The sequence below is a fragment of the Gouania willdenowi genome, chromosome 24 (genome assembly GCF_900634775.1).
Source record: "Gouania willdenowi chromosome 24, fGouWil2.1, whole genome shotgun sequence".
NCBI classification, from domain to species: Eukaryota; Metazoa; Chordata; class Actinopteri; order Blenniiformes; family Gobiesocidae; genus Gouania; species Gouania willdenowi.
Window position 1 is genome coordinate 6443332 of NC_041066.1, and position 13558 is coordinate 6456889.

Here is a 13558-nt window from a genome sequence, read left to right on the forward strand (position 1 = left end):
TTATCTGTCAATTCTGCTTATTGGTTCCTCTTACATCGCAAATACGTAATGACGTCACACGCAAGCAGCGTATTGTTTAAACGATAGACTGGCAGCTCCATATTTAGGAGTCAATGATGATTTGCATTGTTTTTTGGCAGTATAGACGGGGTTTATAGCCTGTTTGAAGCGGCCAGGACGAAAGGGAGGCGGGGGATGCAGATGAGCAGACATTACGGTGACATGGTTTCATGCCGATTCTGTCCATTTTCGCGTTCAACAGTGGATTTTAATTTCATTGGCCAATTCCGCTATTACGTTAACAGTGGATTTTATACATAGTCCAAAGAGTGGATGAAGAAGTCTAACTATATAGAAGCCTTCCTCCCATCCCAACCAAACACAGCGCCACCCTCTGGTGGTGGATGAAGAGGGACACATTGTCAATGGTGTCAGCTTTAGGTGAGGAATATCTCTGTGTCCAAGCATCCTCGAGACCATCTGAAAGGGTGTTTTCCACAGCTGGAGACGCCCTAAGTCCAGAACCATCTTGTATCCTTCCTGACAAGGCAAACATGTTAATTTTTCTGCACAAAAATTGTTAATCTAACACAGATAAGTGCAGGTTTAATTTTTGTTAATATGTTTGTTTGTTTTTCTTCAGAAGAAATATTTGTTTTATGTCTGAATTAGTTTTGGATGAAGTTGTTCAAGTTCAAAAGGAGCACTGTAAATATTCTCAAATGTTTGTAGCCAAAGTGTCATATATTGTATATGTTATTATCCAGTGAAAACAATCTACACTGTTAAGAATTTACTTGAGATTTTACAGTAAACACTTGGCAAAAAAGTTGCCAATAAAGTATTGTAAACATCACTTTGAATTACTGTACAAACAATTACAGTATATAACAGTCTAACTTTTACATGCTTTTGTTGTATATGCATTACAACAATTTATTGTCTTTTTTACATAAAAGTGGTATTTTGTTGTATTCTTGTTTTTATCTTGTAATTCAAATTACAGTATTTACCTGGCAACAAAAATTGCCAGTAAATAGCTGTAACTTCACATTTTTTACAGTTAATTCTATTTTCTGTTAGCAGCTTTTAAAAGATATGCATATTGTGAAGCATTTTGTATGCATTAGATTCCGTTCACCTGTTAGATAAAACCAGAGTCAGAGCTGTAAAAAACCAATCTACCTATAAAAGCAAGGGAGGTCTGTGTCTGTCTGTGTGCGTGTGCATGTGCGTGTGTGTGTGTGTGTGTGGAGCAAATATCTCCCCGACGTGGTGCAAGTTCAACCTGAAACTCGGTCAACGGGTTCCAAATACCCTGAGTGTGTGTATCTGTTATTTTGGAGTAATTTGGTAATTTCAAAATGTTTATTTTAATTTTATTTCACTTCTGGACGGCCCCAAAATAAAACCTATTCAGCTTTTGACCTCAGGGTGTGAGGGGGCGCTAGCGCACCATCTATATCTATTTCCTCACACGAGCAAGAGGCAGTGTGCAGCCAGAGCCAATCGCTGGGCACACAGCAAAGCAGACAGACTGTAAACACACGAGTGAGAGAGAAGAAGATAGTTTTATACCGGAGAGGGGAGAGGAGCATTTGAGCAGCCGCGCTCACACTGATATACCAGCAAAGCTCTTAAGTCTCACTTTTTGGGCCTGATGTTAGTCACTGATGTTCGTGTGTGTGAGCCACTGCAGACTCCACATCCTTTCACGGAACACACACACGGTATTTATTTATTTAAATATTTTAAATGAGTAAAAAAAAAACACAAAAAGACAACTGAAAGAATAAAAAATACACATGACTCCAAAAAACATACATTACAGAAAAATACAACAAAAATATGAAAATGACTCAAATACACAAAACTAAATATTTATACAAAAAATACACAAAATGACAACAGAAAGACACACAAATACACATATTGACTCCAAAAAACATACATTACAGAAAAATACACCAAACAAAAAAATATAAAAGTGAGTAAAAAAAACAACAACAAACACATTTATTATGTTCATGTCCCATAGAATTAAACCTGGGAAATTGCACACTCTGTTTTATTTTGCACCCGCAAATAAACCCCTTTATAACACTACAGAGCACAGAGTATGTATATCTCTTTGTACATCCAACCTTCAAACACACTCATTTGGCCATAATTAACTCTACTTAAGCTCCCACATTGTGTGGAGTTCTCCTATTTTTTACATGTTTAATTTATTGTTTGTTTTGATTTAACGCTAACCAAACACCCTGTATTATGTTGAGGAATTATTGCATTTTTCTGTATTTTATTAGGGGCGGATTAATCTACGAAAATATAGGGCGTGATGTGTGTTACCCGCGTATGTGTTTACCTGCCGGAATTCATCTGTACGGATGTCGCTGTTTTGACTGGTGAAGCTGAGCTGGTGAGTTAATGTGTAGATGTTAAACCTGTGTTAACTACTTAAATGTTCATGTGTGCAGTTCATACAGTCGATAATATGTCCGTGTTGTTAATGTTGTGGGTGTGTTTGTTTAATGTCGTAACAGTTGATTACCTGGCTGGCAAACGACACGGTTACTGTGCTAATAATAGTTAGGGTTGAATGGAAATAAAACTGTTAAAAGACAGCAATCCGATGTCCAAGCTTGAGTGACACACTTTTCACCAGTTAAGCACACCCTTTACGGTGGGAGTTAATGGATTAAAGTTAGTTAGTCCAATAAAACCGTACACACATGAATGCATACTTCCGACGGGCACTGTATCTATTTCACTGCACAGCTCTCTTCCGGTGAGTTTGGCCCTGATCGCGCTCCTGTGGACTTCTCTTTTGAGGAAAAATATTTTTTTACTGTTTTTTATTTGGTGATGATGTCATTTCAAAACGTTAGTTTGACCGTACGCTATTTAGACAGGACGGACCTCACCCGGAAGTGATTGACGTGATTGACGTTGCTCTGTTGAAAGCTACAAATTTCTCTGCAGCGCGTGTGAGAGAGAGAAAAAACATATATTACAGAAAAATACACCAAACGACAACAAAAATATGAAAATGACTCAAAATACACTAAACTAAATACTTATACAAAAAATACACTAAAATGACAACAGAAATGCACAAAACTACACCAAAAAAACAAACTAAAATACACAAAATTACTCCAGAATCACACAACAATGGCAACAAAAAACAATAATTATACAAAAAATTCACAAAAAGACAACAGAAAGATTAAAAAAGTACACATAATGATGACTTAAATAAACAAACATTGCAGAAAAATACAACCAAAATATGAAAATGGCTCAAAATACACAAAACTAAATATGTATACTAAAAATACATAAAACTAAATATGTATACTAAAAAAGCATAAAACTAAATATTTACACAAAAAATACACAAAATGACTCCTAAATCACACTACAATGGCAACAAAACAATAATTATACAAAAAATGCACAAAAACACAACAGAAAGATATAAATATACACATGACCCCAAAACATATGTTACAGGAAAATGGAAAATAAACCAAACAAAAATATATAAAAGTGATGATGAAGTCACACACATGTCCCATAGAATTAAACCAGGAAAATTGGACCGGCAAATATACCCCTTATGCTCCCACATGAATGCATACTTCCGACGGGCACTGTACTAGTTTATTAAAATCATAGTTTTACTGTAAACCTTTAGAACCTGAGGTGCCTTGCCTCAGGTTTTTTCTGAACAACTCCTAAAATCAGAACCCAAACACACACAGCTCAGCCTGGTAGGCTGTGAGCATGGAGACCAAGAGGTCAGACTGGAGACGGTCCGCTGTGGTCGGCAGGCTCGGTCTTCAGGGGACACCGCAGACAACCGCTTCAGCAGGTGTGCCGCGACGAGTGGTTCCACCGGGGAGAGGGGCTGGCGTGCTTTCCCCATCCTCCTCAGGCCACGGTGGCGGCAGGCAGTGCAGCCCGGGCTGCAGTGATGAAGGCATCATCCTCCTCTTCCTCTCCCTATACGTGTAGGTCGGAGGAGGCGTTGTCATTATCCCCACAGTCCAACATGTGGACGTCCTCCTTGTGTAGGGGGATAGTGGCCGGTCGAGCTGGTAGCCCCAGCTGGAGCTGTGTGCCTTTGCGGTATCCATGAGTGTCCCCGTCTCTTCTCCCGCTGCGACCGCCGCCCCATGAGGGGGGAAATAGGCAGTGATGTGCCGTGACCACTGGGGTTGTGTCGGCACATTGCAAATTGAGACCACCAATGACAATTTCATATGTTTCTGCTGTCAAGTGTTAATTCAATTCAAATCAATTTTATTTGTATAAAGCAATTTCCAACAAAGTCATCTCAATGCGCTTATCAAAATATACAATTCATAATAAGAAAGAAAAAACCCAATAAGATCCACATGAACAAGTGTTTAGCTATCTAACAAAATCAACATCATAAACACCATTAAAGAAACATAAACAATTATTTAATATAGCCTCCATACTCTCCCAACAAGATATATCTTATGACACGGCAGCACATCTGTTGTTTGTGTTGGAAACACTGAAACACAGAGAAAATGACAACTTAGAACGGCCTCAGTGAGGAGCATCCACAAAGCCAATCCTTCCTTTTGTACCATTCACTGTGAAAAGTATGAAACATGTTCTGGCCTTACCTTTGCTGAAGGTCTGGTAGCTCAGGTGTTGGTCTCCATCTTTTAAAAGCTGTCGTTTTTCCTCAAAACAAAGTTTCTCTATCATCTCTAGCGCTGTCATCCGCCCACTAGCTAGAGAACGTAGCAGCAGCAGTCACGTGTCATCTATTCACTAATGTGCTGTGAACTTACGTATAGCATTTAGCATAGCGCAGTTACGTGCAAAGGCAGCTCTCTACGCTGCCTTTACGCGTAAATTGATGTCACATTGGGGACCTGAATGCGCATGCGCAAACACGTAAAATCACGCAATGAGAACAGAGGCAGAAGAGCGACGTGCCTTTGGGAGGGGGTGTGGCCTCCCTCTGCCTTACAGCGAAGCGAAAAAAAAAAAAAAAAAAAGACTGCAGCTGTTCCCGGAAATAGCGCTGTTTAGTAATTTGGGCTATGAAACGCACAAAATGCGGACACTTTCAAACTTATAGGTACTGTAGGCTATAATTAACTTATAATTATAAGTTAATTATAACTTATAATTATAAGTTAATTATAGCTTATAATAATAAAAAAAAAAAATGTATAATTAAATAATCAAAATATCAATTCACCCTTGGGTAGGCACTGCCTACCTTGCCTACCCTGACGGCACGTCACTGGAAATATAGGTCCTGCTCAGACAGGTTAGCTTGGTGTGCTAGTTTTCAGCAGAGGCTTTTGACTGTGAACACCGCACACTGCTGAATGAGTGGATGAAATCTGTTCCCTTTTCAAATCGCCATGTGTGCATGAGGGAGGTCCCACACAAACAATAATACACTGTAATACACACTCTACAGGGAGAACACAGATTTCCTGTAGTTTTACAATGTATCTCTGTCGAAAATTGATGCTAATTACTGTAATTATTTTTTTTACCCATGATGCACTGCAGTACACAGTTAAACTTCGTAAAACACAAAAACAAGAAGTTACTGTATATTCTTACTGTAGAAACTACAGCAGTCAGTTACAGTGTATACCTGCCACACCTGGTGGATTAAAAGGGAGCTGATATCCCTGCATGAAATTAAAAAGACAAAGATAAGATAATAAAGAGTTAAAGTAAATAAATCTATTTGTATTATTTCATTTTCTCACCCAATGAGAATCGGTAAGGAATCGAATCGATAAGCAGTGTCGATAATGGAATCGGAATCGCTAAATTATCAATTCCCATCCCCACTTGTGCCCCTAAAGCCTTTACTAGTTGAACATTTTTTGTTTACAAGTACATTCAAAACCTCCCCAGTAGTCTGTTTTTAGTTTACTTGTAGTACTAGTAATGCTACTGCAAACGAAGTAGGAGGGATTATAACCATTCCAGCTCCTTGATTGGTTGTAATATTTTAGAAAGCCAATGGCAAGCATGAATTTGCTTTTCCCCACCCCCTTATTAGCATTATAAGCTTAACAGTGACACATTTTGCTTCACTTGTAATGTGTACTTGTGCACTAGTAAACCACAATTGAGTATGTATTCCATATGTGAGCACTAGTGGAGCTTTACTGTGGTTGATATCGCTGATATCAAATTTATGTTCAAACAGCTTTCCATATCTCTGTGCTGAAGATTTAAAAGACTCCCTCTAAGCCTAGTATACTCACCAGCGTCATCTTAACATCAGGCACCTGAAATATTAAACAGATACAGATAGCTTTATTTATTCCCAAGGGGCAATTCAGTACTTTGTACAGTTTATCTTAGACACAACATAGACACATTTACTGTATACTGCACGCATCAATCTGTAACAGAGGGAACCCAGTAGGTAGCTTATGGAGAGGTGCAAGTATAATAAATTGATAAATGAAAGTTATAAAAATAAATACAAGAATAAAAACAATAAAACATAAAATAAAGCCAAGGGTATTACGCATAACAGTTTGAATTCCAAGAATGTACATAAATGTGAACATGGGTAACCATCTCATGATTTTCTTTTGGAATTAACATTTCATTACCATTTAAACTACTTTACATTCAACAACTTAATTGCAGAGTAATAAACGTTTTGGAGTTGCAGTTTGTCTTATAGGGAGGCAGCAGATTGTATTGTCCTTAAAGTGTGTATAACACCATTTTTCATGTTGATGCTAAATGCAAGTACTCCCCCTAAAGAGTGAAGCTACTAAACATTGTACAATATTATGTTCGTCTTAATGCAAGATTTTACATTTTAATGTTGCTTTTCGAATGTTGCTGGTGACCATATATAAGAAGCTTCCTTATTTACACAGAGCCATAATTTTCTCAGGCACATAATTTGTCACAACACCTTTCTACGACAGTAGTTATAGACAGACAAAATGATGGTTCCAGCGACCTCAGTTTGCGTTTAAAGCCACTGAAGTCCACTCCAGTAGCTGAAGCCAGAGTCTTTAATAACTTTAATATAAACTAAAGCTCAACTTCTACAGTATTTTTCAGTTTGCCTTTTCCTACAGCCTGAGCACACTCAGCTTGTTTTCTCATTTTGACAACAGGCTAACTACTTCCTCATCATATTGATACGACTAAATAAATACTTCTGCAATTCATCTGCAATTCGTATCCAAGCATGACAAGTCAGAAATGATATTTCTGTCTTCACTTTGTTGTGCGTTACTGATGTTCACTTTCGCCGTAACATCACAACCAATATGGCTGTCGTTCAGAAATGTCTTTCGAAAATCGCAACCTAATTTCACTCGTTTTGTTTTTGTTGTTTTCCAGGGGATGACAAAAATGTTTTATGTGAATACCCGTTTCCATTTTTGGTGTCATGAGCACCAATGTTAGCCTGGAATCCATCCTAATCGCCTTGTATTATTCAATCTTGAATACAGATGATTGTCTGGAAGCCCAGAGCGCAGCTCCAAACGTCTTCTCTGTGGTGGGTGCCATGTTTGTTTTGACACTGGTTGGCTCAAGAGATGTGGCATTATTTCTGCACTGCTCTGATTAACCCGGTCTTTTTCGAGCCGAGGAAATGAGCAGAAACGGTCGCATTACCACACCCACTTTCTTCCAAAAAGTGAGGAAGTGGGTGCGGCTACACCGAGGCAGCAGTGTGAGCTCACTGGACAATATGTGGTCTTTATTAGTCTGACGTTTTGTAGTTCTCCAACACACAACATTAATCCTTCTTAGATTTGAAGTTGTCAGACTGACTCAGCACTTTGTGTTCTCAGAGTGTAACTGTCATGGTAAAGCAGAGGAGTGCTACTTCAATCAAACCGTGGCCGACTCGTTTCTCAGCCTGGACGTCCACGGCCAATATAGAGGGGGTGGAGTCTGCATCAATTGCCGTGACAACACAGCCGGGGTCAACTGCCAGAGCTGCGTTTCCGGATACTACCGACCTGCCGGTGTACGTCACTTTAAATGTGTTTGTGTGTTTTGCTTGAAATTTGATTGATTACTTGGCTGCTTGTTTCCAGGTGAACGCTGGAGACCAGGATCCCTGCACGCCGTGCTCATGTGATCCACTGGGATCTGTCAGCTTGGCTTGTGTTGCAGACCAAAACCAAGCTACACCCAGTATGGACACATCTTCTTACCTTCCCTCTTTCTGTATTAGTGATGAGGTTCAATACAAAGACACACACGCACACACTGAAGTGTTTCATGATAATTTTTACCTACTTTGATCCAACATTTCATTCATTGACTGCAGATTGATTTCCTATGGGATGGAGGGTAGTCAAGTTCAACATTCTCCATAGAAACGTCTGTTGTTGAAAAATGTCTTTGACAGAACAGAGCTATTTATATTAGAGATAATTTTATCCCTCTGTGAGGTTTCTGATGCCTTTTTTTTTCTAGAAAATTGAGCTATTTCAGGTCCGCGAACTTCAAAGAGAAACCTTTTCTTTTTCACTCTGTTTTTCTCTAAAGTGTGTGTCATTCTGTGTGTGTGTGTTTGATGGACAGGCCAGCCAGCGGGGTCATGCTGGTGTAAGGAGGGTTTTGGGGGCCCGCGATGTGACAGGTAAGAGGCATAAGATGTGACTGACACGCAGCGACATGAGAGCAGAACCTCTCAGCTGTTGTCTGTTCCAATTAGTGTTTGGAAAGGGACCGAGGAGTTTACATTAGCAACTTTGATCAAATTTGTTACCACATCGTGTTCAGTAGCCTGGACCAGGTTTTTTCTTAGGGCCGTTTTTCGTTCTAACGTTTATGACAATGCAATGTATTTTTAGCTTCACTCATTATACACACCTCAGACCAACTTAAGAGTGTCTCATTGAGGAAATTTCTACTTGATGTTTAATGTGACTATAATTGAACAATTTCAACAAGTAATGCCCTAGTTTCTCTGATATATTAAGCACTTAAGGTACCAATATTATCCAAGCATTAAGTGGCAAATATCAGTCCCTGCAAGATCTGAACTTGGATTTGTGACCATTTTCTAATTAATTTCGGGAAAAAATTGTGGAATAATTTGAGGCAATTTGTAGGATTCTGGAGAAAATAGGTGTTCTTTCTACAATTTCCATATAAAAATGACTGCCATCATATGATATAAACAAAACAAATACTGTGGAGTTTCATTGAATATGCGTGTTTAGAGGGGCTGAGATTTCTACAACTATATTAATTGGCAATTGTTTTCTACCTTCTCCTGCCAAGTTGGATGCTCTAAAGGGCCAAATCTGGTTCTCAGGCTTTGACTTCGACACAGGGTGGTTCACAAAATTAATTTTTACCAAACTTTGCCAGATAGCTTTTTGCCTTATTCCAATTGACATTGTAAGCGTCTGAACCAAAGATTGAGTCTATTGCTGCACATTCAGGCGTCGCACACTTTTCCACAATGTTGAAGTTTTTTCTAATTTCAAGAATAGTGTTTGAACTGTTCCAATTTTCTTACTCATTTAGTTTGAATACAGTCAGGCTATTAATGACCGTACTTAACTTTATATCATTCAAGTTTCTGATATCTGTGAAAAATGTGCATTCTTTAGTTAGCAATAAAAATGTAAAAAAGTGTGCCAACCTTGCACGTTCACACCAAACTCGTCAAAAACGTCAGGTTTACTTACACGATATATGGGGGATGCACTTCTAGGGAGTGTCAGAAATCCCGCTGCGTGTCCCGTGCCTCCTGTGTGGCGCGTTTTGAAGCTTTACGCGTTTTGAGATTTCAAGCTTTTAACGTGTGTCCGGCACCTGCAGCGCGACTGACGCTGGAGTTGGGATTGTTAAACTTTTGAGGCATATTGCGGCGCATCGACCAATCAGTAGCTTTCCCCAATCGTGATGAATTCAGAATAATGAAGAAAAAAAAACACTAAACGGAGACAGATGGACAGGCGCTTTTCTACTGGCATAAAGTGGTGTCCTGGTAGGAGATGCGTGCACCAATGCGGGTCAAAAGGTCGTCAAACTGGGCCCGGTAGAGACGGAAGTAGCGCTGAAAGCGACTCTCGTCTGAGCGCAGCTCTGGTGAATCCAGAAACGGCGCCGAGGCGCCCTGCGACGATGTTGTCTGGCTTTATTTATCAAATGAAGCCAAGCCACTCTCTGGATAATGTAGAGTCGATGAACGGGAGTCGGAGGCGACGTGTTCAGCAAGGAACTCCAAACTTTCTCTATTCACTACACTTCTCTATAGCCCTCTAACATCACAGTACACACACTGAGTCACACCAAAATACATCCAACCGGAAACACAGCCTTCTCAACACAGTGTTCCACCACTTCACAGTCACTGAGTGAATTAAGAAAGTAACTGATCGTCACAATATCTTCCATTGTATGAACACCACCGGCAACAGAGAAGCACCTCCCCAAAATGTGCTCAACACGCTCTCTTCCCAACTTGTTTGGACGCGCGTCCTGAGCGTCTTTGACGCTCGGTGACAAGCATCTGATTCAATGAGCACAAGCGTCCAACTAAGGGCGTGAGGCACGATTTTGACCCCCAAAATGCGTTTGGTGTAATACTGACTTTATATTGGCTCAATCTTTGGTACAGATGTTAAAAATGTCATTAGGAACAAGCTAATGCGACCTGAAACCTTTTACTCATGCCATCATATTGTGAACTACCCTAAACAAACCACAAAGTTCATCACTAATGATGTTTCTAAGCTGCACCAATGGACAGAGCTGCATATGTCAGAACTTGTAAAACACCAAAATGATTGTGATTGACAAGCAAAGGTTTTTGGGTTTTATGTACAAATCAAGGAAAAATTCAATAGTTTTAAGCCTGCATTTAAGCCTTAACCAACACGTTACACTGATAGGACAATGTAAGAAAACGGAGTATCAATCAAAATCCTAAAATGACTACTTTCATTTGTTAAAAGCCCCAACCGCTAAAAAGAAAAGCTTTCATTTAATTTATCAATGTGTCATTTGCTTTGTGTTGTTGCTAATATTCTGCTCCCTTGTTTCCCTGAGGATTCTGTTCAAGTTTCCCAATCTAATCTTAAAGCAACATCGAAAAACTACAACTTTCCTTGTAAACTTTTTAATTGTCTGTCCTCACCAGAGACCAGCAGCGTAAGCAGTGTCTCTGAGATCAGTGCTTAAATGCTGTTTAGCAGAAAAGCTTTAGCTCACCATCACTGGTAATTAGGAGGGTAGCTTTGTGAAGTTCCACTTGAACTTGTATCTTTTTGCACATTATCACCATCAGCTGTGCGCAACTCACGGAAAATGTGTGAGACAACAATTATAAGGATTGTTTTCCTTGTCTTTATCATTTGTGTCCAGGTGTGCAGTTGGTTACATGGGTTTCCCCTCCTGTCAGCGATGTAACTGCAGTCTGGAAGGAAGCACCAACACTGACCCATGCATATCTCCATGCTTGTGCAAGGTACACACACACACACACACACACACACACACACACACACACACACACACACACACACACACACACACACAATGACAAGTACTCTGTGCTAACCTTTGCCTGTCATCATTATTTTCACCATTCCAATAACAGTTTTAAGGGCAATCTGTAAACTTTCTTCCACTTTTTTTCTCACATTTAGGAAAACGTGGAGGGGGAGAACTGCGACAAATGCAAACTTGGCTTCTACAACTTACAAGAGGGCAACCAGCGTGGCTGTGAAAAGTGCTCCTGCATGGGGGTTTCCAGTCAGTGCACGGCCTCCACATGGACCTATAATAACGTAGGCAACACTTACACCTCTGCATCGAACGCTTCTAATATCGCTGTGAGGCACGATTACAGTTGAATCTCTCGCCACTCAAACATGTCTTATTTTGTCCATTTAAATAGCATCCATTTCTGTGTATCACAGCGAAATCAGCCAACACTGAGGGGCAATATTAGGTCGCGAAATGCTCTGCTCAGTTTTGTGGTGTACATGTAATATGTAATATGACTGTCCCTGCAGGGTTTAAAATGGATAATTTTAAAGCAGAATAAATTAAACAAAGCGAAATTGTCGTAATTAACTCTGCTTGCAGGGGTCAATGAAGTTTATTCAAAACTTTAGTGCCTGGTTTCAATCGAGCACACTATGACTTGGTAAAATTCATCTGCAGTGTTAGATAGATGGAGAGAGAGACCATAAAGAGGAACTAAAAATACTTTATCAGCTCACGATATATGGCACTTTGCAATACAATTATGCTTTTGTAGACATGCTTATGTAGAATCCTAGCTCACTCGCTTACCAGAATACATGATCCCCATTAACATTTTTTAAAAATCAGATAAAGACCGTGTAGGTCTCATAGATCAGTAAATCAAAGTTTGTTGGAAAATTTCCGCGCATTGCATTGTGGGATGTGGACTCCCATAGATGCATGCAGTGTTTTTACTTTATTGTTACCGTGATATAACATTCGATTTCGGGCTGACTCTATCCCAAAATGAACATCCGACCGCCACAACTTGTGAAAACACCAGAAATGTGTTGGGAAGTCACTTTGGCAGAGTTTTTGGAGAGAAAACACAAGACATCACAGTAAGAATGTACTAAAAACACTTCTCTGCATCCGTTTACAGGACTCCATATCCCACAATGCAATGCGTGGAACTTTTCCAACAATGTCAGTAAGAGAGTGTTTACAGTGGAAATCAAAACAAACTTTCAATCTTTTACATCTTTATTTTCTTCGAGCAAACAATCTTAATCTTATCATCCCGAGCAGCTTTAATTATCTGAATGGTTATTGGTGAATGATGGGCAGGAGAGAGAAGCATAGCTACAGGAAGGATATAAGAATTAAACATTAGACCAATTCAGATCATCTGCTGTAAACTCCATCTATATTTAGATAGAACGGTTACTTGTGGTGCGGTCGTGATAACAATAATTCTGGAAGAGGAGCTTTTGCTCCATTTGCTGAGGCGATAAATGCAGATCTGTGAAGAAAGGTTTTCAGTTTTTGCATTTGCGACTGCAAGTAGCCTGTGACGTGCCGTGAACACTAGGGTAGGGTAGGCAGGGTGTTGCAAATCGAGACCACCAATGTCAAAACCAATGACAATTCCATATGTTTCTACTGGCAAGGGTTAATTCAATTCAATTCAACTTTATTTGTATAGCGCAATTTCCAACAAAGTCATCTCAATGCGCTTATCAAAATATAAAATTCATAATAAGAAAGAAAAAAAAACCCAACAAGATCCACATGAACAAGCATTTAGCCATCTAACAAAATCAACATTGTAAAACACCATTAAAGAAACATAAACAATTATTTAATATAGCCTCAATACTTTCCCAACAAGATTTATCTCATGACACGGCAGCGCATTCGTTGTTTGTGTTGGAAACACTGAAACATCCACAAAGCCAATCCTTCCTTTCACTGTGAAAAGTATGAAAAATGTTTTGACCTTACCTTTGCTGAAGGTCTGGTAGCTCAGGTGTTGGTCTCTCATCTTTTTTCT

At 39.5% G+C, this 13558-nt stretch overlaps 1 protein-coding gene across 9 annotated transcripts in view; it reads left to right on the forward strand.

Annotated features, from left to right (window-relative positions):
- lama2 (laminin, alpha 2) overlaps positions 1 to 13558 on the forward strand; it is a 294429-nt gene that overhangs the window by 80539 nt on the left and 200332 nt on the right. For all 9 annotated transcript variants that reach the window (XM_028440103.1, XM_028440104.1, XM_028440097.1 and 6 more), the window contains exons 9-13: positions 7857 to 8035; positions 8106 to 8205; positions 8599 to 8656; positions 11398 to 11500; positions 11682 to 11822. In XM_028440103.1, coding sequence (XP_028295904.1) covers positions 7857 to 8035; positions 8106 to 8205; positions 8599 to 8656; positions 11398 to 11500; positions 11682 to 11822 — 581 coding nt within the window. The remainder of the gene's footprint in view (positions 1 to 7856; positions 8036 to 8105; positions 8206 to 8598; positions 8657 to 11397; positions 11501 to 11681; positions 11823 to 13558) is intronic.